Raw genomic sequence first — 26370 nt, forward strand, 5'->3', positions numbered from 1 at the left:
ATCATAAAAATGTTCCACTGAAAAGGTTGGTTTGGTGAGTGCAAAACGAAAGTGAAAGTAGGGAAAATGGCTATTTATAGTTTGAGACTACTTTTCTGTCCGATCTTCGTGGACTCACCCTATTTTCTTGCGGGAAATTATTTTTTCACGTGTCCTTAGAAATGTTACATAAGTGAAAGTTTTATTGAATTTATTTACATATTTTTTTTAAAAATCCTAAAAATATGCACTTCACTATAGAAGTCTGTGGGAAAATTAATACGATACTGAGGCCTAAATAGTCCGGTATGTGTGTCAAATACACACAATTATTATACATGACTGTACTGAGGAACACAATTATACTGAATTTAATTTTAACTATAGCCAATGTTATTGACATTTACTCAGACTCAGACATATATCAAACATTGCAGTGCAGTTTTGAAAGCTTGGTTTTCGGAATGAGATGTTCTTTACTGTCTTTTACTTAAAGTTTACAAATTCTGCTATATTGCAGTTAGAATTTCTCAATAAAGAAATTCAATTATCTTTTAAAGGATCGAGATGTATCTTCTTCTCATCTCAGCTCAGACAACCAATCTAACTGAAGGATTAATTTGGATTCATCACTATGAATAAAATAGTCCATTTGTCTGTTTTACCTCGACTGGTTACTTACCATCTGCCCTGGTAAATCATAGACTATATCGGTGCGTATTGCGTGGTACCGTTGAGACCCAGTCATGTGTTATCTACAGACAAACGCATTCGAAATGGTATCAACATTCAAAGTTTGTTGTGGACGAAAATTCCGTGTTTCTTCATTGGCCGCAGATTGATTGCTGTATTATGTTGAAAAGAAAACAGTCAAATCTAATAACGCAGTGATTGTACATGTTGCAATCATTGCCATATTTGTCAATTTACTCAAATTTTACTAATTTTCCAGAGCGACCAATCTGCCCTAGTTTAAATAATGTACATATAGGTTCGTGTTAAAATAAAAACCACATTTTTCACCGATGGTTCTGATGTACATTTGTAGATACATGTACATGTACGTTCTGGATCAATAAATCATTGACGTGCAACAAATACCAAACAATGACCACTACAGTCGATTTAAGGATGTACTTATATGACGTACAGAGTTAAGATGAAGCAGTTTTAAGTGTTAGTTTTTGTAAGAATCAGTCAAAATGGGAAAAATCAGAAACATGGATGTCAAATCCCCACCGATCTGACAATATGATTTTACTCAAGGGATGATGTGTCTTTTTTAAAAAAAGGCCATTAATTGTTCTACATCATTGGATTTGCTTAGAATTTCTTCAGTAGAATTTTAATAAAATGAGTTTTTAAGAGTTTTCTGCTCTTGAAATGTCCATATGCAGTGATTTTATAACTCAATAGAACAAAATAATATGGAAAATCTTGTCGGTTGTCCTTTATTCTGATGGTACAAATGGTCAAACTAAACATTCAAAATGGTGGTTTTTTTCATACGGTGAAAGTTTCACCCACTATCTGATTCTTACACAGTCTTGACATGTATATCATCCTCTGTTCACTGTAAACATCGAATACACCAGCTATTACACGTTAACAATATGGCCGATAGTAAATATTGAATGGTTAAGACTTATCCTTGCATAAAGCATTTTGAATAGCGTGAAACTATTTTATTATAACTGTTTTAACACCCCGTGATTTCGTCTGTGGTTTGTGGCGTGTTTTACGACATGTTTCGTAAACACTTAATATATGCTTTATATGCATATTTCCTTTGTCCTTGAAAATGTTTTATGATGTGTTGGCCTTTCCTGTCTAATTCCGGATCTTCGTTTATCTAGCTTTAGAAAATTTGCCGCAATCAATGTCATGATTGATTATTGAAAATCCTCTTTGCAAATAAATTTGGTAAACTAAACGGATAACTGACACGCATTTGTTCTAGGAATTGGGCATTTCATCGTAAACGGCACAATTATAAATGATAATATTAACATGGTTGTTGCCACAAACTGATGTAAACAAGAAATATGCGGACGCATACCTGATCATTCAAGATTCGATAAGAATGGGAACAATCATACAATGTTTTTAAAGATTTTGATTTTATATGTAGTACTCAAGATACATGTTAAGGATGTTTACCTGTGTACACTGTATACTTATAACGACTTATTGTGCTCATACATGTAGCTGATGCATTGAATGTATATATAGATTAATCACGAAACAAATGTTCTGTAATTACAATCTTACAATTTACTCACAAAAGAATGCAGAATTACAACAAAAGCTTGCCAAACCTGTGACATGTAGTTTATGTTCCTTTCTATGATCGCCAACTGGTGAAATGGTCCTTTTTTTCAATATTCACGGAATGTCAGCCATTTTAACGAGTTTTTCAAAGAGACGTTAACCACCAACAAGTGGCTACCTTGTCTCTTTTGGAAAAGGAAAATCTATAAACATTTATTATAATTGCTTTTTTAAAACTTATAAACTATTTTCACCTTGGTAAATACCTAAATAAATTTTAAAGTATCCAAATACTTACCGCTGCTCTTAATTTTGAAGTCTGCTGCTGTCCATTGCCGCAATTGGACAGTGAACCAGTCTATCGGATGGAAAGTTACGTCCCTTGGCTATTAGAAAAAAACAAAATCAAAGTCGAGATTATGAAAACGGATAATTAGCTTCTATTTGATTTTTGTCTTGGACCATACCCACGGGTGAGGTCCTTCTGAAAATTCATCGTCACGCTGGAAGAGGGAAATGGACCGGGGCAAAAGATTACATACATGAATCTTAAAAAAAAACAACAACACTTTGGCGGTTCCATGGGGGTTGCAGGGGAATGGCACCCCTCCTTTTTATTGATAAATTTGTCATTTTTATGTGTAAAATTGGCAAAAAATGGTAAATAATGTCCTAGCACCTCTCTTTTCTGAAAAACCCCGGCTGGCACCCCTCCTTTTCAAATTTGTTTTTGCTTTTTTTGTTTGCATAAAAATGATGTAATTGAATCATACATAAAGACTTAACTTAACTGTATGATATAAATTTTGAAACGACAAATTAATATCCAACTTAAAAAAAATTAATTGTTAACATAAAAATCTGTGAAGTACTTGTAATGTAATACAACAGAAACTGCATTTATATGGGTGGATCGGGGAAAAAAAATCATTTAAAAAAAAGGGGCGACTCCAAGCCTGAAATTTACAAAACAAGGGCACTATCTTAAATCTATGTTTTTTTTTCAAAATTCTGAAAATAGTAAACAACTTTTCCTGCAGACATGGGTTTTAAACACTCGGAATCTTCCCCTCCGCCATAGTGTAACTCGAACGGAAGTTATCGTACAATGTAGTATTTGTAGTAACCGACTTGTGCAAATCATTAATTGACACGTGATTGCACTTTGTTTAAGATGTATTATCAACAACACGTATTAAACTGACGAAATTAAAGTAACACAATTTCAAAGAATATGCATAGCCTTCACATATGATATTACTTTACATCAAAAGCTACTATGGTTAACCATCTAAATATCTAGTTTTCATACTCTTTTGTCAGAAAGTGGATAAAATTTACGTGCAAAGGATATGGTGTTTTAAGTGCCAACGGGCCTCGACGTTGATGCAAGTTGTTAAACGGTATTAGAGTTTATTAGAAAAGTTTTGTGATGGTTACAATTTTGATTTTCACTTTTTGTGGAGCTATGTTTACATGCCAATTTTTTGTCAATACAATAAATAATCGGGGATCAATCAAATTCATTTTATTTTAGTTGGAACAATAACTGCTTGGACTTCATCTGAACGTGTTTATATTATCGAGGCCTTAGTCACCAAGATCAATATACATAATCCTGAAAAAAGTCAGTGGTTGACATACATGTAGAAAGTAGAAGGTCACTTCCTTTCCTTGACACACACGTGCAAGCGTTCGGGGTTATGATGACACGGTCAGTTGTCAGGACTTGTCTGATCAAATTATATCGTATAGTACAAGTATATGTATTCATCGAAGTTTGCAGAGTTACAAATTTCAAAATGCCCAAAACGCTGATGCTTCAATCCTCGTATTGCATATGGTAAAACCGCTTTGTAGTGAATTTGGCTTCCTATTTAGATAGTTTTGGTTTTGAGTACTTCTTGCATACAATTATGTTCTTGATTTGGATCTTCTATACATATATGTATCCCATTCTCATGCTACTGATGAAAAGGTACTACTTGAAACACGTACGTGGTCAGCCAATCGAAATTTGCAATACCAATATAGTTGGCATTTTTTTGTATTTCATGAAAGAATTACAGTGTGTCACAACGAATGTTGAAAGTCGTACTCGAACAGAACATATAAAATACTATATAACTTTTGTTAGAGTACCAAAATGATTATGAAACTATTTGGCAAGTCCTTTAAGCTTCAAACGTCATATGATAACAGTGTATGACCTTTCACTTAAACGCATGACCTTAAATATTGGTATGACATAATCAAAAACCTATGACCTCGAACTTTGACATTGGAGTCGAGTGAATTCAAACCACTGCATGTTTTTCGTTATCAAAATTAATACATCTAATGTATGTATTTTATACGGAATTTTATTGACTAAATTATTTTTTGACCTATTTAGTCAAGTCCTATTGTGATACTCGTACAATGTATGATAAGTGATAAGTACATATGCATAACCATTTTCATAAAATTATCAATTCATGAATGTTGGCAGTAAAAATTTCTGGAAGAAATACAAAGATTCAAAGCACGTCCTTAGAATATTCAAAACCCAAGGACAAGCTTCGTCAAGCCTTTGCCCTGAACTCTTCACCTTCAATCTTTCAATATACTTATCTTTCTTAAGTAAAACTACAAATTCAATTATCAATCCAACAATACTCGAAGTCCACGTAATTGTGAAAATATGTATCAACACACTCCATCTATATGTTACTATGAAACAGATAATTTACTGTTAATAAGAGCTTAAGCTCTATTATTTGAAGTTCGCATCAAAATCAGTTTCACTTTGCACTCATGTTGATGGAATGGCTAATCAAATCGTTTACGGTCCTACGTCATACGATTAGTAGAAGGTGAAGTTGCCTCAGTACAAATCTGGTTGTGACTTGTTTAAATGCAATGGCAAACAATTCTGGCTTGTTTTCATGCGGGTGTCTCGATTCTGTGTCTAATAAAATCTCAAACATAATTGTCTAAGAATCGAAAAGCGTAAAGTCAGTGATTTTCTTTGTATATTAATTTAATTTGAATTCTTGCAAGCTTTCTGATTGGATGGTTCGGTTTTAGCAAACCAGGTTATTCGGTAAAACCCTACATGGTAATGAGATGACGATATTAGTAATTTACCGTGGTCCACCCTCTGCAATTCAAACATAAACGTTTTGATTATGAATCAGTTATTAATATTTGGACTGAAATTTATTATGGTTAAATCATTATGAATGTTTTTAGTTTTTCAACAGGTTATACAGGTACATTTTATTGCACCTGGTTTTAGACCACATCAGGTTATTTCGTATTACCTGTCCGAAAATCAGAAATACTCCTTAAATGAATCTTGACTTAAATTTAAGCCGGAATAAACCAATGAACACTGTTTTCATTTGAATTAGTTAAATAAACGCTGTATGAGTTAATCACTGCTACATTAGGACCACGTACTATTAACTCGCAAGCAACGTGTTCATATCTCAGCCAATATCGTAATTGGTTTCAAACTTGCTAGCGCTAATTTTCACTCTTTTTTTGTGCCTTCACTTTATAACAAATTAGATTTTATTAATTTCTTTCGGCGTTATTGCTATATTTATTTAAACAGCTTTGCGTTTTGGATATTGCTGAAATACCCATGAATCCATGATTGTAGATGTCAATGACGTACTTATTTCTGTTATTGTGGTTATGTTAGATCAATGAAACGGCCACTTATGTGTACCATGCATTTCAAGGAATCATGCAGGGTGTCATTATAGGTCAAAAGGTTGCATATCATTTTTCATGATTCATGTTTTTTTAAATACAACTATGCTGATAAGGCTGTCAAATCGAGTATTTTCCAAGTGAGATGCTTGAAATATTCCCATAAGGGCGATAACGTCTGATTTGTCATCAGATTCTCACAATCTAGTAATCTAGTATTACTTTAATGCAGCTCAACAACATGTATTTATTTTTTTCAAGGATGGTTCAAGTGAAAAAAAGATCACGTTCAGTTTTATAAAATCCTTAATTGAACTAAGTAAGCATCTAACATTCAGATAGGTACATTATAGGAATAATAGTTATTCTGTAGGAGTTTATCAGTCACTATCAACATCAATGAGACCAACTTACTCACAGACTAATTTCATAATTTCATAAGTACATGTAATGTTAACGAGTTGACGAGTTCATACACCAATGAACTCCTCAAAAATAGCTTTTATTTTTTTCCACACTTTGTTTCAACTTTAATTCATCAGTTTAAAATAAGTCCATTTAAAGAAAGCGGACTATTTCACCGCGTACATATTAAGGAATTCATACACAATTTTCAACGGTTCATCCATAAAGAATAAAAAAACAATCAGCCAATAGACCCTTTCGTGCTAACTGCTTGGTATTTGATGAGTATGCCTGCTAAGCCCTACTTAGCGGAAGTATATTTCACGCATGCTCATCAACTACCCCGCAGTTAGCACGGAAGAAAATATTGAAACCGGAGGACATTTGTACTCTACAATGTAACAATTCTAATAGCATAAACATACCTTAATATGGACGAAGCATAATGTAAGACCAGAACTATGAATTGCTAAAAAATATTCCGACGGAAGTGAAGAAATTTTCGACACGGAAATAGACTTGTGCAAGTGCGGAAACGCTGTTTTGTCTAAAATACAACATTGAACTCCTTCCATCATAGACATAACCTTAAATCATATTATAATGTATCTTTATTCTAAAATTATCTGGGACCTCTGAAGACAACACTGTGTACTATGTTTACTATACGGTATTGGCCTCTTCTGGCCACTGACGAAAAACATGTAATGTTCCTACATGCACGCAACATTAAACCCTTTTCTGCAACTGACTTCGGCTGGACAAAATAGATGAACATTGCTAAGCATACGTCGTATTTAATGTTTTCCCTCAAATCTTACTCCGATACGCTGGTGGGACAATGATTTATTTATGGTTAAAGGAGCGTATAAATGGTTTATGTCACTAAGTCTGCATCAGTTCAATTTATATTTAGAATAAAGATCTTTTGGGACAAATAATGCAACAATTGCGATGTTGATAGAGTAGGTTGTTGCATCTGATATTGATGCGAGTGCGCTTAATATAAATGAAGGGTAATACTTTAAAAAAATTATCGAACTGATAAACTCTAGGCAATAGTCAAAAGGAAAGTCCGTATATCAAGGTAAAAAAACGGAAAGTTGGTAGCATCCGCAATCGTCCTGAATTGGGCAAAGTTGGTAAAATCAGTAGTCAAAATAGAACAGAAGATTTATCGATGAAAAAAGTTTTGTGTCATTAAGAACAATTTCTAGACCAATAACATCATAAATTAAAAAAAATGACGACCTAATTTGTTCCCACTCTTAGTTTCATATCAACGTGGTAATTGAACATAGGATATTAACACTAGAAACCTCATGCAATCTCCTGCGCAGACCTAATAACCTTTTCCTGATATGCAACATATTACTCCGCTTGGTTAAAAGTTCCGCTATGCTGGATGTGAAAAATTCTACAAGGCGCACTAACGATTGCATTTGACGTTCTTATTTACTATACTAAATTTCAAAAAGAGGTGGGTTTAGTATTGAGTGTGTCAAAGGAATAAAATCTTTGAAATTGCGAATATACCAACTGCATGGGAGATATTAAACATACTGGTCCTGAACATTGAACATGCGGTAGATGCAGTAATTAATTTCGTGAAATTTAGAATCGGACACAGGTCAACAACAGTTCGTTAAATATGACCATGATTGATACGACTTTACTAAAAAAATGGCATGCCACTGCAATCTGTTTCATGGTCTTGATACATTGTACATGTGGCTGAACTGTAAATTTTGCGATATTTGAAAGAGTAATCAAGGGAACCAAGGTTATAGCGGTAATCAAAAGAATGCAATCCAGGGACAAAGACCAGACATGGAAAACAGACATATACAACAAAGAACATAAAGTTTTTCTAGTAACACCCGCCGAGTTGCTCATAATAAATCAAGTCCGGGGTAGACAAACAAGGAAATGACAACTATGACCCGTTGAATAAATCAGTTTTCATGGTGCACATGGATATACCATAACGACACCATGATGACGACCATAACACTTCTACACTTCTGCAGTGATGACTTCAATATATATATATATATATATATATATACTTGTATGTTATATACAAATAGGCTTCTTGACAAGATTGAAGTATATATATATATATAACATACATATATAGTTTGAAACTAACAGGGAATTAAATAATGGCCGCAAAACACGTGCAGTGTACATTCGGTCAAAATAATTGCAAGTACAACAACATGTATGTGCGATGGGTGAAATGACAATTAAATGACTTTGAAAAGCCCCATCACAAAATTTGATCTGGGCAGCAATGGATATACAGAAGACCGTTCTCATAGACACTCAGGCACAAAAAAAACTGTAATAGTTTGCCTTTGCACCCCCCCCCTCAAATCATAGAACAGCAACGACGAGAGAGAAAACAAAGTCGTGACAGCTATAATATGTTATCAGAAGTAGCAGACTTTCTCACTTTGTCATCATGTTTGTCTATTTGGATCCATCTGCAATAAGTAAACAAAGTAGGAACACCGGAATAGCGAGAATGCAATCAAAACGCCGTGTGTGTCAGAAGAGCAGAAGTCGTTTAAAAGGACAGACATGCGCATACTACAACTCACGACGTTGACCTTTTAACAAGTAAAACAAGTACATCGCCTCATTTTGTTACATCGAATGTAAGAAGAGTAGAAGTCATTTGACTATCGTAGAAATCAATTTACAACCTGATCACTAAAGAGTATTGGATTGTAATTGAAAAGCTATGATTGTTATTTGTTTCCCGGCGTTAAACGTTAGGTAATTTGCTCGTATGTTCATTTTACATCAAAGAAGGTTTTTACGATTGGTAATTAGCATTGCGTTCAGTGTCATCTTTTATATTCATTCTTGATTCTATAAATACCAGATTTTCAATGTGTTCCTTGCATAACGGCATTTTTGTGCATGTATTTTGGGGGTTTTGGGTACTTTTAACAGATTTTCTCTCATAAATCTGCCATTGAGTAATTTATCTTCTTGAAGATGCACTTGTTCTTTCTGTTTTGATGCTAGTTTCTGGAATTTGACTTAAAAATGAATATCAATTCGTGAAAGTGTCATACAAATGAGAGTTTTGAAATTTTATGTTAAACTTTTGACTTAAGAAAAAATCTTAATGTTTAAATATGAATACTTCAACTGTCTACAAACCGCATTCTGAATTATTGATCTGTTTGTTGATTTGGCACTAAAATCTCAAGACATATAAATGAAATATGGAAAACATATAGCGAATGATTTACCGATTGGCTTTTGAATGATTTACCGATTGGCTTTCAATATGCACATAACGACTACATTTAAGCACATTGAACCGTTCCATAAACGACTCCACAGGGTGAGAACTCAATTAGTGGTGAATATCATAGGCGAGTGTGGACCCGATCCTCATAATTATGCTCGAAATTTGGTTTATTATGTACAATTGTAGTAAATCTGGAAATTACTGGAACGCCCCCACCCTCTCGTTTCGGAATTCCGCGACAGAAAACATTGATGCACAACACAGACTCAAAATATATATATTTGGATGGATATATAGACAAATCTGGAAATCACCGGAGCACCCTATTTTTGAGGGTTGAATTGACACCGCAGGCATTCTAAATGTTCAGTCTGGTATCATTCCATACCATTTCCAGTTCGCTATTGAGCAACCTATTTGTATAATTATTCTCCAACTTTATTTTTACCAAGTGGCGTAAAATTTTCAATTTTGAGTTTACATGCACACTTGAGCAAGCACCAAAGACAACAAGTCCAATATCTGCGGAGCTTGCCAACTTAAATTGATTTTGTCTAACGGCTTTATTCTCATTACAACTGTTACCTACATGCAAAAATGCCGACGTACATATACATGTATGTTGGTACATGTACATGTACATTTTTATATCTTGCTGTCGTTGATATCTTGAACATTACAAATCGATACTTTAATGATACACACTTATGTCTAGCTATTTGACCTGTCTAAGGTGTTATAATTCGATGAGTAGGTTATCTCCCTTATTGGGCGTTAACTGAGCCAGCATAGGTTTATTAATGAATTAACTTCATGAACAAGCTGGCATAAATGTCAATGCAGTAATTAGTGCGCAATAAATGACACAGACTTAATACATTCCATCAGTAACTTTAGTATCAATTATGATCTCCAATAAATACAAACTAAACATAATCACGGGATCGATGCAACTAACACATCCGATTATATTAATACATAGAATTTACCGAGAGAACAACACGGCCATTTCCAATACACTAAAATACTGGACTAAGTAACTGTTACATCGGTTGCAGAAATGCGAAATTCTTGAACTATCACCCGGAAATGTAGCGCTTTGCGGACGAAAATTGTTCTAATCACCAGGTGGTTGTTAGATTAGTTAGACATGGACAATTAATGTAATTGTCAAAATATCTATACGCGAAAAGACGGGCTCAGAAAAAAAATTCGACCACTTCACTTGTTATTTAAGAATAGAATCTATACATTCTTCAGACGAATCCTTCCACCTAGAGCATACATGTATGAGCTTTTTCTTATGTGCAACGGGAAAGGCTGCATGAGTAGTTCCGAAAATTTGCAAATTTGACATACATTAAATGCACATATGCATGTCCCAATCGAAAATTTATTATCTATCATCACTGATACACGCACACTGTACGGAAGGAAATTGTCAATTAGGTTACCTGTTATAAAATGTACGTGACACAGCCTGACAAAGTGCGAAAACCCTTTGAAAGTGTGGATTGAAACTGGGCGAATTGTACTTGATAAACTGTGAACTATGTATTAGCTTACATGTTTCTCTCTTGACACACGCCTTGTTTAATTAATATATGTATACACGTTTACGTAAATACAGGCAGTAGCAGACAGCAACATGGACTCAAAGTCCTTGACCTTCATCATTGACCTTGATAAGGACATATTCGTCTATGCTGACACGCGTCACAAAGACAAATAAATGTAAGATCAAGGACTCTTATCATATAACATCAGTTGTTCCTAATAATATCGTCGTGGCTGGCACTACAGAATGTTCATTTATGAAGCCTTGTATCGCGACAAGTTTTAGTAATTAATATCTGAGACTCCTCTATGTTAACGTTGATATTGATATTGTCACGTAACTCGAAACATTCATGAAACTAACTCAACAGTATGGTAAAAAAATCTATAAATTGCTGATAGGTATTCTAGAGCCAGTTTTTGGTGTTTGTACAATGTACACATGTAATCTGGAAGCCTGATGTTTGCAACTACAGTTGTTGCATTTATTGTACCACAAAAGTAAATGGACCCAAAGTTATATATCCTAATTTTACTTGAATGTCCATTTCGTATACAATGAATTTTGTTAAATCTGGACGGATCATCAGTGACGTTCTGTATTTGTAAAGAGTCTTAAGTTAAGACTGACTAAAAGTCATTATGTCGGAAACGACAAGCGTAGATCGGAAATGATTATTTGAACTTTGAACGCAGACATAGAGCGTGTTTTCTTTGAAGTCTCGTATAATCCTGTTAGTCCAAATTTCCCATACATGCATGACAACACAATAAATCTGAGTACAAATACAAGTCATGTAGCTCAGCATCTCATCGAAATGGGCTGCAAACTTCTAAAAAATCAAATTTGCAACAACAAAAAATAATAGTAATAATAAATTTATCGTACATGTATGTTGATCCGTTTACTATCTACAAAAGTTAAGATTAAGTGACAAGTAACTTTACATTGTAGAAGTAGAGGTATAGCTGTTGAATATAGAGAATACGTTTACACGCGCAAGGAATGATGTCCAATGAGACTGCCCTTGTGACACGTACAAAAAGTACAAAGTTTCAATTATGTAAACCGTTCGTAGAAATCTTCAAGTACTTAGTATAATTTACCCACTTTTAATCTACCGGTCATGCACATGTTTGACTTCTATAGATAGGTTAAGTCCCTTTGTAATAGGATCAATTCTATTTTACAGAAGTAATTTTGTATCTATGCCTTATGCATAAATATATCGTCTTAGGTCTTTCGTGTCTGAATATTACGAAAAAAGAAGCAAGAAATCTTTATCGAAATTTGTATTTTTAAGTTACGTAACTTGGAAGTCAGCATAAATTGTGCTATTGGAATTGAAAGAAAAGGAGAAGAGAAGCTTTGCACGTTACCTTTGTAGATACAAACATTAAAAGTACTTTTGCTAACCTGGCCGAAATTCATGTGAGCTATTGCCATCACTTTGCGTCCGTCGTCGGCGTCGTTGTAGTCCTTCGTTAACAATTATTCAAAACTCTTCTCTGAAACTACTAGACCAAATTGAACCAAACTTGCAAAGAATGTTCCTTAGGGTATTTTGCATAGAACTGATGTGCGGATTTTTGATCCGTCGAAATAATGACCGCTATTACTAAAATAGAACATAGGCGTCATATAGAAGTTTTTCGCAAATGTCTTCGAAACTTTTAGCTTTGACCTAGGTAAAAGTGCTCCGCATTACCAAATCTATCTGTGGTCAAATTTTCGTGTAAATCTATTCAGCCATGTTGGAGATATTGCCCTTTTTCGACGTTTTTTCCCGCTATTCTAATTGTTATTTCTTTGAAAAATCGTCTTCTTTGATACTACTAGACATTGTTCTTCAGGTTTGAGCGTTAAGAATTCATATCCAAGAAAAGATATTGCTGCTTTTACAAAAATAGAATTTTGCTTATTGAACCAGGTGAGCGATTCAGGCTCTTTAGAGCCTCTAGTCGAACAAGGTGAGCTATTCGTGTAGTTTATAAGACGTAGTCAAGCACACCCTTTCGCAGTTGCATAAACGATGATCAAGTGTACATAGATGATGTAACTCGCTTCGGTTTCATTATACAGGTAAAACAATACCTTAATATAGACTACTGTGTCACCCATTTCTTTGTTTAGCCAATTAAGATTAATTGTAAATTTCAACAACATCGTAACGACGTATACATTGCCAATTTTGGATTTGGCCGACCTTCAGTTGTACCGAATTCATCATGTCCCGCCATCGTCTATTATTTTACCTTCTGCTGAGTGCAAGAAAATATTTTATCCACAATTTATTTGAATATATTAAGTACACAATGTATAAGTCGCCCTTAACCTCATGCAAAGCTTATTTGACTGATTTTGTGTTTAATGCTTTAAAATAAAAACAGTAAAGGAATATACAAATTCCAGGCATGGGATGCCTTGTTACACTTGAACCAGAGATGTGTCTTTCATTTATAAGGTTGCTTTCATTCATGTTCCATTTTGAGCTCGTTCTTAGGGCTTTGTCTAAGACGACGTACCAGACTAACCGGAAGTAGAAATAGTAAAAGTTGATTCTTACCGGAACAAGATTGGACAAGTTTATGTCACCGAGCATTGCTGAATGATAAAAAAATTCAAGAGTTAATCTTTAAGCAGAATGTGTGTTCGCCTACGAAATAAATACATATACACAGTGAATGCAATGTTGTTCATTTTTCACAATATTTCAATCTTATCAACCAAAAGACGCATAAGAGTACACGTTTCGTAGGTGTAAACAACAGTAACTCCATGCTCACGCATGTGCAATGTTTACAGTAGTTTGTTGGTGGTTCATGTACATACGTGTATACGGTTGCGTTGCTATACATGTAAACATGTTTTTGTAAACGAGGGCGCAGTCTGTTATGCTGTTAATTGCGTTACCAATTCTACTTCCGGTTGTTCTTATGAAATGATATACTTATAATGTACTAGTTGAACGGTGTTAATCTATTACGTAGCATGAAAAGAAGGCTAAATTATATGTACGTGTACTTAAGTGAAATCTTTTTGGAGGTATTTGTTAAACGGGTTGAAATTTTTTGTCTTGCCTGACGTCTAGAGATAGAATTCCTCTCAAGAAGTTAAATTAATCTATTGAAACCCCAGTTGTCAAGATTACATGCATGTTAGAACTCACATCAATAGAAAAACGCTTTCATCTGCGATATGACGTCACAAACCTTATCACCAATCTACATGCCTCGTTTTGATTGATGTTCAACTGCATACCGTTATGTCGCACAGGTAAAAATAGAATAAATTAGGGAAGTATTTATATATAATAGGATACATGGCTTAAAAGAGATAGGCTTTACTCATACTGCAGGGAACCATATTTCAATCTCTTTTGTCTGTTAAGCAGCTTGGGTTCAAACCCTTACATCAAAATGAAGCTAATAATCCAGTCACTTCGGAGGCGATGCGTATCGCGCTAAAGAAATGATTTATATCTTGTACTTTGAGATATAATTTTATCCTCTTGCTGTTCTCTGTGTTTTTTTTTGTCTGGTTTCTTCACTTCCATAAAACTCCCAAAATGTGTTTGTTGCTTTATATGTCATTCTGTTTTTTTCCTTTAATTAAGTTTTTCTTCTGTATGCTAGTATTATGTTCCTTTTTCTAAGTAACACACTTCGCACTCTCATGAGCGTTCGATGGTCAATAAATCGTTTTGTCACTATTCTCATCTCGGCCATCATGCTTTCTTGGGAAACAGTGACGGTAACAAATTGAATCATCCGGTTGCGGAAACTGCTACTAGAAAAAAATATGCATATACATGTTTGTTTTGTAAAGTAACATGTACATACGCCAGACATTTTTAATAGATTGTACGGGGCCATATTTAAAAAAAATCTCGGAGTGTTTAAGTTATTCCAATACTGAAAACCTGAAAACTACCAAAATGGTATTGGAACAAGTCTGTAAGAACATCTAACCAAGCGTTCATATATTTGTATATACTGTGAACAAAAATCTAAATATACAACCGGGACTTGTTTTCAACTTGACGTGTCTCGTGTTAAATTAACCGTTGGTTAGATGAAGAGTATTTGATACTAAAACAATAAATACAACAAGGAGTCGTTAGGCTGATGTAGCGTAACTTTTTCTTTTATGTGATTTCGATAAGTTTCTTTCAATATTAATATGTTGTTGTGAACGTTATACAAAAATTGATTTGTATTGGAACGAATAGTTCAAGATGAACAGCAAAAGTCAGTCAGGAAAATAACATGAACATGGTTAGCAACTCAAAAGTTGTACACTTCGATTTGCTTCAAAACACACACACACAAAAAAGAAATAACAGAGTATTGTAAACCCTTTATCACTTATTCTATGTGTTATTAATCATAAACTAACCAATTCAACCCTAAAAAGAAACAAAATACATGTACCCTATATGGTTTTTCGAACGCATCCTTTGACAAATTCACAATGTTGATATAGCAATATGTTGGGAGATAAAGTTAAAAAGCTCACGTTGTACATTAATAAACTCTGTAATAAGAGAGATATTACTGTTTCCTGAATGTGTCCCTGAAATCTTCAATATTCGAGATAAGAACATTGATCCTGAACCGGATTCTGTGGATCGGATTGCTAAGAACTAATCTCTTTCATAACTTGCTAATCTATTTAATATTTATAAGATCTTTTGATCTTTAATCAAGCTATTTCCCACGGCGTGATTTGACCTATTCGATTAAAAGATACTTTCGGTGTCGTTGATGAATCAGTATTTTCAGTGACTTAACCCCCTAGCTATATTTTGTACCCCAATCATTTTATATATACCAAAATGTACATTAAAAGGAGAACTAAAGGAGAAATAAATATCGATGTCTTTAATTTGCGTATTTTGTACATTGTTATTTTGACAAATAATCCTGTCATTTCTTAGGAGAAACGCCCCGTGCAGGTCCGGGTGTTAAAAGAATAGGCCTGCAGCAGCGCTAAGCTTGTCGTATAAGGCGACTAAATAGTGCTCAGTAACCTAGCCGGGGGCTTGGCGCTCTGCCCACAGAACAACTGGGATGTGTGCCCCAGGTGGTGGAATGGGGTACCCCTGGCGTGTTACATGCTGGGGTTGTCAGGCTATAATACGGAAAACCTGACCGCAACCCATAATGGTGCACCGTGTTGGGAAAGATGCCACGTTCCTCGCACGTTAAAGAACCCTGCTGTGGTATTCGATAGGAGTAGGAACCTTTGCGCTCCACCACAGGAGGCTAAATTGCCCTACTTTACCCACCCCCCTTTTTCCAGTGGCAATCAAAATTTGTCGACCCTATTATCCTTGTGACCCATCCTTTTTTTTCATTTCATGTTCATTTTATCATCCATGTCATGTTCATTGTCTGAATATAGCTGAAATATTGCTGCTCGGACGTTAAACCCCAACAAACAAACAAACTTAGGAAAAACTGGTCCTCAAAGCGTGAACTATTAGTCAGAAACCTACCGCGACGAGAACAATAGAAGTCGCGCTCTCGTTTAGTTGAGGCGGAAAAGTGAATCTTGTGTTTATTGCCGTTGCTAATGATCTTAAAAGTTACTTTTAGAAAAACAAGTTATTATTTTCAATTTAGATTATGAATATCATTATTAAACATTAAATTATCAACAAAAACTGTATCAAATAATACTAAGATAAAGCTTCGATCTTTAACTGAAATGATTTTGAGTGGGGGTACGTTTAATCAAAATTGGATCACGCTTTGTTTTTGATCAGAAAAAGACATACACAAGTCTGTCAAACGTGAATCTACCAACATACCAAATTTGGGATTTTTTTTCTAGCTGTAACAATCATAGAAAATTTTTTTTAAGTGAGTCGGGAAGGCTTGCCGATGTACACATGATGTACATCTACCTTAATTTACCGCCAATCAATTAAGTTCAAGGTTACATGTATGCATATATCGGAAAAGTGGCATGGTTTAGTACCAAAAGTGATTTAATACAATTACACATCTATCAGTGATATTTACTTTTCACTCTATTTACAAAGAATTTTAACCGCGAAAATCTGAAAATTTGATTAATTCTTGCTTTTGAGGTGTCTGTAGTAGTGTTGAACATAGCTTTTATTTAAAACGTTTCCGTTCACAGATATTTTTCTCTCCATCAAAATATGCAAACTACTTAAAAATCGGTGTTGTCGTGATTCTGTTGAATTGTCAGTTAAACAGCACTTCGTCTGTGAGTTAATGATTAGGTTTTGTATCCACGTTGTTAGATTTTGTTTTTTTTCTGTTTTAAGTTATTCCATGCATTTTGTCTTATGAATTCAGTTTTACATTTTACTCTTAATTTCTTTCGCAAGCTTCCAGTCCCAAATTTCTCATGTTTGTGTAACATTCACACTGTCTCTAATTCTATGGTTTACGAAATTTATAACTCTGCCGAATATTTTTTTCGATAGAAAAGGTAATTACACTACACATGTGCACAAATTGTGCAGGACGCGGCACCGAGACACATCCCGATGGCGACATAATTTTGGTTGGTCAGAGGACTACGCGACATTCCTCCAAAACCCAAAATTGATACAAACCTTTCTTTATCTTGTTTTAAAATTTTATTAATATCAATCTAATCTAGAGGAGACATGAATCTTTTCGTAAAGCTGAAAGCATGCATCTCACACCTATTTCTCGTCTAAATTATTGAATCTATCTATGTACATGTATAAATACTAAAATACGATTACCCCCAATCAAACTTTCTTTAAGTTTCATCCTTTTTGCAAGTATATGATGCAACCCAATATTAAACAATTCTTATTCAACAAGGAATGTAAAGCTTCCCGGATTGCAGTTTGACACGACCGTAAAGATAGACCCCTCAACAATATAGACAAGTATTAACACAACATTCAACTCTGAATTTTTCGTTTTGTTAATAGAAACCAAACCAGGAATAGCGGGAATCAAAGAAGTAACAGTGTGATAAATCAATATTGAATTATTTCGTTTCTTTAAACATTTTTGTTCTATAGACTTCTTGACTTCATTACATATTTGATAAATATGTTCCTTCTATTGCTGTTCATCTAGGTATAAACACGTGTTGATCCAGTCCAACATAAGCTGTTCTATGACACTTATCTGTACTTTCTCTGTAAAATAACTGCATTATATAGTAACACTGACTGTATTAATAACAATAGTGTAGATGTATGCATATTTAGATAAAATAGTTAACAGTTACTATAAATATATATCTAAATGGACTGTCCCGTACCACCATACATCGTGTACTAAGTTACAGCCCTAGATTAATCCTACGAGGAGGAATGACCCGGCCAGCGAAAGCTATATTTTTATATAGCCTAGCTGGCCGAGTGGTCTAGGGCGCTGGACTTGGTGCAGGCGGTGTTGCCATAGATGTCACAGCGGTACGAGTTCGAGTACCGCGGAGGGAACGACAAAAAATTTGCATCGCAAATTTGACAGTTCTAACATCGTTGGGAATTTTTCAGACCTTTCTATACGTTTATATATCTTCCCTGTATCAATTTGATCCGATGGAGCAGTGTAGTGAATGGAGTCGTCACATTCAGAGACGTTGTATATATATATATATATATATGTGTGTGTGTGTGTGTGTGTGTGTGCATATGTCATGAATACATACATGTACAAGTATAGCTTCATATAAATGCTACCAAGATAACAGATACGAAAACAATCATTTTCAATTGCCGATCATATTTGTTAAATAATGAATAAATTAAAGGTACGGGTCGCATGTACTTCCACACGTACATTTGTACATGTACCATGGGAAAAAATCTTCACAGGGTATTTGTGGATATTGCTAGAAAGAAGTGCCTGTGCTATGTGGATGTACTTTAAGAAAAAATGCTAGTTCAAAATTAAACTTTTAAATAATGTATTTAGTTTACTAATAAAGACACCGACCGTTTTTATCTTCCAGGAGGGGGTCGTGTGCTTAGATTTTATTGTCAGATTATAATTTTTTTTTTCAATAAATGTGTAAGTTAAACATCATTGAATTTGGAGCTTTTTTTTCAAAAAGACCATACGATCTGGCCCTTCTTCACTTATAAACAAGGTGCCTATAACAAAACCTTGAGACGAATTTTAACTAGCTGTCTGATTGTCATGTGCTTGGAATATAAAATATATATATAGCGTCTTAGCATAACAAAGAGCCTATTCCAAAAATGGCAAAATCGCAACTTGTCATCTTGTGAGTATATAAGAATCATGTATCAGTTATTATTATATTCTACTCTAATCTTGAATGATTTTAAGATCGATACGATTGCCGTACGATGATTGGAATGGGGTACCCCTGGCGTGTTACATGCTGGCTTTTTCAGGCTATAATACGGAAAACCTGACCGCAAACCATAGTGGTGCACCGCGTTGGGAAAGATGCCACGTTCCTTGCACGTTAAAGAAGCCTGCTGTGGTATTCGATAGGAGTAGGAACCGCCACAGGAGGCTAAATTGCCCGACCCTGCCCATCCCTCCCTTTTGTCTTGTGGCAGTCAAAATTTGTCTACCCTATTATCCTTATGTCCCATACCTTTTTTCATTTCACCATCATCATTTCATCATCATCATCATTTCATGTTCATTTGACCATCCCTTTCATGTCCATCGCCTGAATATAGCTGAAATATTGCTGCTCGGGCGTTAAACCCCAACAATCGATCAGTCAATCAATCAATCAATCAATTAATCAATCAACAAAGGTGCGCTCGATTAAAAAATATTTTATTTTGTGCTTAGTTGGATTTATTTTCTAGATAACATACATTCGAACATGTCTTACCCAATTCATGAAACATCCAGACTTTGGTATAGTACATGTACATGTACCTTGGTTCTTAAATAGACCTTTTTGTGGTAAGTTGGTGAGCATGCTCAATATACACTTCCGCGAGGTAGAGCTTGGGTAGAACAAAAGAATTTTCCTCGCGGAAGTGTATATTGAGCATGCTCTACGCATCCTCATCGATTACCCCAACGTTAGCACAAAAGTGTCTATTGATCCTCCATCATTTTCAAGGTACATGTACATATGAATACCTTGACAATAACATCTGCTCATTAGATGAATCGGATTAGTCAGATGCCACTCGGTGTCATTATAAAGTGAAAGTTAAATTGCCATGATTAATTGTAATCTTACTGACTGTCATGATACACGTACATGTACTTGTATTTCTTCCACTCTATTAAAAATACACTTGACTTTTTAACCACCGTTTGGCGACTAAATTTCTGCAATAGTTTACCGCTTTATTATACTTTCCAAGTTTTCTACAGATTCCATGAGAAAAACCGATTGTAGTCTTAATTTGAATTATTTCTCCACTCTTTAATGTAAAAGTAAGATTTAGACTTGCTTTCTAAAGCTTGCCTGTTTAAAATCTAAATCATACCATCTTGAGTGGAGACATAATTTTAATCACCCATGACTGAAAGAAAATCTATTTACAAGCATTTCTCAAATTTTAATCGATTTTCACACCTGACCGATGTGGGCAAAAATATAGAGTTGTTCAAAATTTCAGAGCGATTGGTCAAAATGCATAGTGCCGTCGTTCTATGGAGGAACTACGTAACTGGTTGTGTTTGTTATATTTCATAGTTTTTGTCTTTCATATCGATACTTGTATTATTAACATAACTGACTTTAAAAACACGCCGTGTAATCCAAAAGTTGTCTTAGAAATAATTCGAAATTTTAAGTACTTTAAGTAGCAACCATGAAGTCTAAAAATACCAATAGATGGTGGGAGAAACTTTCAAGTGAAACATAATATACAGCTTCAGCTCGTTAATTATGACATTTCTCACATCTCGAGAAATCGGTGTTGTTGTAGATTTTAAATTTATCATATAGTTGAATAAAATGTTATATATTTTCGGCAGTTCTGAAAAAGGCTTAGTTAGCTTCACATATCCATATCAGCTCAATGGGCATATACCAATTCTTTGGTATAAATCTTGTTTTACAAATTGTCCGTACATGATGAGTCATCTTAATTTTTTTTTAATAACAGTGAGATTCATAAATATATAATTGATATAATGATGAAATGTGTCAAATAGTGGCTTCAAGAATAGAAACTCAATAATCAAATGCCTTTTACAGAGTATAAATTTTATCGAAAACGTATTCTCTCGCGGGAATCCCAATCAAGCGACACAAAAGAAGCATTCTGTTGTCAGGTTAGAATACTCAACTCAAAACAAATTCATATCACTAAACCACCGGAGAATATCACATATCTTCACCAGCTACGGTTTTAAAATACATTATTTTACCAGTTGTCATAATATAATAACTTAATAAAATCTAGATAATGGCGTTGGACGCCTCAGAAGATCACGATTTGACTAAGGAAACCTATAGAATATTTCTGATCATTAATTCGTTGGTTCGATCTACGGATTCTAAGGCTTCTAGCTCCTTAATTATCCAGCCAAGTATTATATTTCGCTTCCTTTTCCAAATGACAATTATTTTCGATAAACCCAATGCCCTGTGGATTCCCAAAGACGTTGATTAAAGACGAAGACAGATGGCGTCGTTAAACAAGTGCATGCGAATAGGCTTATGCGCATGTCTTCACGACGGAGAACTTATGAATCAATCATTTATTATGTATTTTTTATTAAATTAGATTTTTATGCCAGAAATTAGTGGAATATCAAAGCTAGGAACCGCCCAGGTGGTGTCATTGGTTCTGTCGCGCCGAAGTCACATCAAAGACTTTCAAATTGGTATATAGTCACAGCTTTTCCGCCAAGCAAGCATGTAAGGGGACAGAGTGACGACGTGTTGGCTCGAAGTCAGAATAGTGTGCCCCAATAGGGTAGCATGCCTACTTGCAGGCTGTTGCTTCATGCGGCACAATAAAAATCCGGCTCAAGGCGTCGGACTAGTACAAAGCAGAATCTGTTTGATTGGTCAATCGTTCTCGTGCTATAATGATACTCCGTTTTCATTTTTTAAAAATGCGAAGTTGGCTTCGCCTTTTTATTTCGTTGTCAGAATATTCTACTATAAGTTGTTCTTTCATATATAAACATGCAGAGTTACTGTAGTTTAGCAACATTTCAGTTGAGTTAAATGCTTATATTTTCACGTAGATATTTCATCCCCGTTGTTTATATATTTAATCATCTATTACGTCTAGTCATCGCTGTAATTTCATCAGAAACGTTTAGAAGCATCGTAGATCTCCGACAAACGATGAAAACCGAAAGTGTTAAAAGAGATTCTCGTAAATATTTTAAAACTGATAACCGCTATCATCTATCATGGATTAGTCGTTCTAAGTTTCCTAGTAGGACTGTGTTTCTGTTCACGTCGGAGTTCTTAAAAATACATGATTCATGTACGTAAGAAAATTTTCATCTGCCGATAACTTTAAAATTTGGTCCGGTCGCAGGATCTAATTGTTTTCAGAATTTGTTATTAAAGGCATGTTCATGTAAGAATTAGTTAACTAGGCACCTTTCAATTTTGTAGATTAAAAAAGATACAGGACGTTTATACATCAATCATACATATTGAGAAAATACTCTCAACACTAAAATTGTTGGTAGACAATGCTAAAATGCAATGCAGCATAGTGTATGCATATGACTTCAAGTAACACTCCAGCTAAGTATCATCCAAAATATGATACATGGTTGGAAAGCTTACATATTTTTTTTCATATTTTGTTTGAATTGCCATAGTAAGCAGAAATTACCATTCGGTTTCACATAATCTGTGTTCTTAGGATATAAATATTATATAGATTGCACTGTAGATTTCAAAATTAAGGGAGTTGAGTTGATTTCGTATAAGGCATATTTACCCAACAAGCGCGAAATTTTCATTTTTGTTATTTTAGCTGCAACCGGAATGAACATTTTTACTTGAAACTCTGCCTTATTAAGTGATGAGGAAAGTATTATATTTTTTATTTCAATGGATTAATAAAAACAATATACATTTTTTTTAAATTTTAAATATTATATTTCATTCAAAATTATGCCAGTCCCCTCCCCCACTAATAAAAGTCGGTACCTTCATCAATTACTTTCTTACGGATCTTTTAACCACCTAAGTATGTAAAGCTTTTGGGACGGTGCACGTCCACCGCTTCCCCACCAAAGTCCGTCGTCATTCACTATTGTATCAGGGTATTGTATCTGAGGTAAATGAATTAAATCACTGGATAGGGACTCTTCTAAGGGAAGTCAGCGGAACTTTTTTTTGATTTCTGGGGTCGCTACTGATAGTCTGAACAAAACTAACATAGTAGTCAGAATTTAAACTCTGTTTAATTAAGCAGTATGTATTGACGTCTGAGAACAATTGGAAGGACAAGCATTCTTTATTACTTTGTATCACTGAAGTACACATTGTAGTCTAGCTAAAGTGTCATGACCCATCAATGTTTCAGCATAATAACCCACCTAAATAAGATATAAATAAATAAATAAATATATATATATACTAGTATATATAATATTTATGTGTTTTAATTTGTTGAGGTGCAGTTTTCTTTCTTTTTCAGATTAAAAATTGATGAATATGGTATGTTTGTATTTGAACTTAATCTTCAAAGTAAGGAATTCACGAGGTAACTGAACTTCATTTAATGATGTAATGTAATATTGGAACTTTTATAGAATGTTCGTGATAGTGTCAATTACATTTATGTTGTTAAAGCACACAGGAGCAAATGTATTATTACAGCGCACAATACTATACAGTGAACTACCGATAAATTATCAATTAAATCAATCGTAATTATTCCATGAATTTGACAAGCGCAGAAAAGTTAGTGCAATGTAAAATTTACAACTTAGAAGCATAAAGAAAAGCGAAGGTCGCACATCGATTACGTCACCGGGAGCACTTTCAATCAATGTCTTTAAAACGCTTACATCATCCTGAACAGGACGTCACGTTAATGCTTGATTCTTATGGACGGATCAATATTTTAATTTACTCCGCTATGTGTAGACCGGATGCTGGATATAATAGTTTGATTTAATCAGTCTTGTCAGAATGTTGTGTGTTGGATTAATAATATTTCATATTTGATAGCAATATACAATGTGTACTTAATTATACAGATGTAGCGGTAGTCAATCGCAATTAAAACAAAACTTTCCTATTGTATCTTGCTCAATCGCATTCATTGTGTTGGAATAAAAATTCCATATGATATTAATAGTGGATTTTTAGCAAAGTAAAGCCAAGTTAGTTTTTGTCGCTGATACGTTCAATTAAAACTACAATTTTCTATTGTGGTTTTGCTCAATCTCGATCCTGCTTTATTCTCGGATCATTTTTTTTCAAATGAACGCGAATGGAAGGAAATGTAAGAAAATAGCAAAATTCAGGAAGTAGTTTAGTTTTAGAACCTGTTTCGGAAATGGAAACAGAGTTCAGGATATGAAGAAACAGAACGTCCGGACTCTATCCCTTATCGTGTGCACGTTCACCTATTTACTCATTGGAGCAGCCGTATTTGACGCTTTGGAATCTGAATACGAATTCGAATACACCCGAAAATATAACGCAGAAGAAAATAATTTTACAACGTACTATAACATAACACCAGAGGATTATCGAAATCTAACGACCAACATTTTAAAATACATGCCTTATCGGAATACGACTCAGTGGAAATTTCCGGGCGCTTTCTATTTCTCGTTGACTGTTATAACCACCATAGGTAAGTTGATTTTAAACTATTTACACCGGACTTGAAAAATTGATAAGTTGCTTTCGAATTCTAAATCTTGAAATGCAGTTTGAATGTTTTTATTTGTTTTTGTCTCCTTATTGACAAAAGGACGCTTTTATATCGACCTTGAGAAGATGCAAATTATAAAATCAAGATAAACAAAACAGGTGGAACTATATGATAGGAGTAAAAGTTGAACAAGAGGGCATCTGGTGTAGACATAATATATTGTACAATACAGTCATTTTTATTGCTGGAAAATATCAAATTTGTTTGACGAACTTTAGAAACAGTTAGATAGCGAGGGTTCCCCGAGCTAATGTGACTGTTTCGAAGCGAGTACAAATACATATATTTATATTTTCGGTAATGTACAATGTGCATGTACTGCTTTTATCATGCAATCACATTTTCCAAATAAAACGCGCGAAATTTGTCAAAATAGTTAACTTTTTTTTCCTTCGGCAAAATCTTTTGAGCGCGGCGGTCGGCGATGACATCTTTAAACTTGTTACTTGTTTCCTGTTTTTGACATTAATTGCTCATAACTGAAAAAAATGTAACCATGCAGGTGACGATATTGTACAGTGGAGGAATATACGTACATGTATATGGTATAATGTAAAAAGACTACCCCCCCCCCATGGAAAAAGTCACAAAAATATTATCAAAGTAAACAGAATGAAGTAGAATACGGCTTTCATTATATCACACAAAAGTCTTTTTTTTAGTTACAAAACAAAACAAAACCAAACAAACAAACAAACAAAACAAACAAACATACGAAAACAAATTTGAATTTATATGCACGGTTTGTACATGTATAAATTTAAAAAGCCGAGCCATATAAGACCTAGTTTACTCAAGTGTACTTGTACCGTTTGTAATCGAATGAAAAATACAATGTACATGAATGTTGGTCATGCATTTTCTCGACCTGTTGCTCAACATCTGGCGTGCTCTACCTTTAATATATTTTATTTTTGAACAATATTTTGATCACATATGACTTAATTATTCTGCATTTATTATTCATGTGTATTCAGAGTATGATTCATCGCTCTGTTAAGGACCCTTTGTTATTACCTTGACAATGCGTATGTGGTGACCAACAAACATTTGTACTATATCAATCCGGGATGAAACCCCCCTTCCATTCTCAATAACGAAACACTAGTACCTTCAATTTATTTTTTTCTAAATAATTACTGTAACAGACAGCTTTATTACATGAGCATACTCTCTAATTAAAAACTCTAAAATATCTTCATTGAAAATCAATTAGAAATCGAACGCACCATTGTTGTGACCTATTTGTACATTTGTGTCGCTTGTAAACCCATTACTCACTCAAGACCTAATAAAGAGGAAATGGGTTCACGGTTTCACAAATAAAATGATATT

At 34.4% G+C, this 26370-nt stretch overlaps 1 protein-coding gene across 1 annotated transcript in view; it reads left to right on the plus strand.

The window, feature by feature from the left end:
• Positions 1-26370, plus strand: part of LOC148598329 (two pore potassium channel protein sup-9-like) — a 73374-nt gene that overhangs the window by 12097 nt on the left and 34907 nt on the right. Inside the window, exon 2 of the mRNA XM_088560146.1 lies at positions 23785-24954. Coding sequence (XP_088416272.1) covers positions 24672-24954 — 283 coding nt within the window. The 5' untranslated portion in view covers positions 23785-24671. The remainder of the gene's footprint in view (positions 1-23784; positions 24955-26370) is intronic.

This window comes from Perna viridis, chromosome 14, assembly GCF_037379345.1.
Source record: "Perna viridis isolate PV_CMFRI_1.1 ecotype Kerala chromosome 14, ASM3737934v1, whole genome shotgun sequence".
Classification (NCBI taxonomy): Eukaryota; Metazoa; Mollusca; class Bivalvia; order Mytilida; family Mytilidae; genus Perna; species Perna viridis.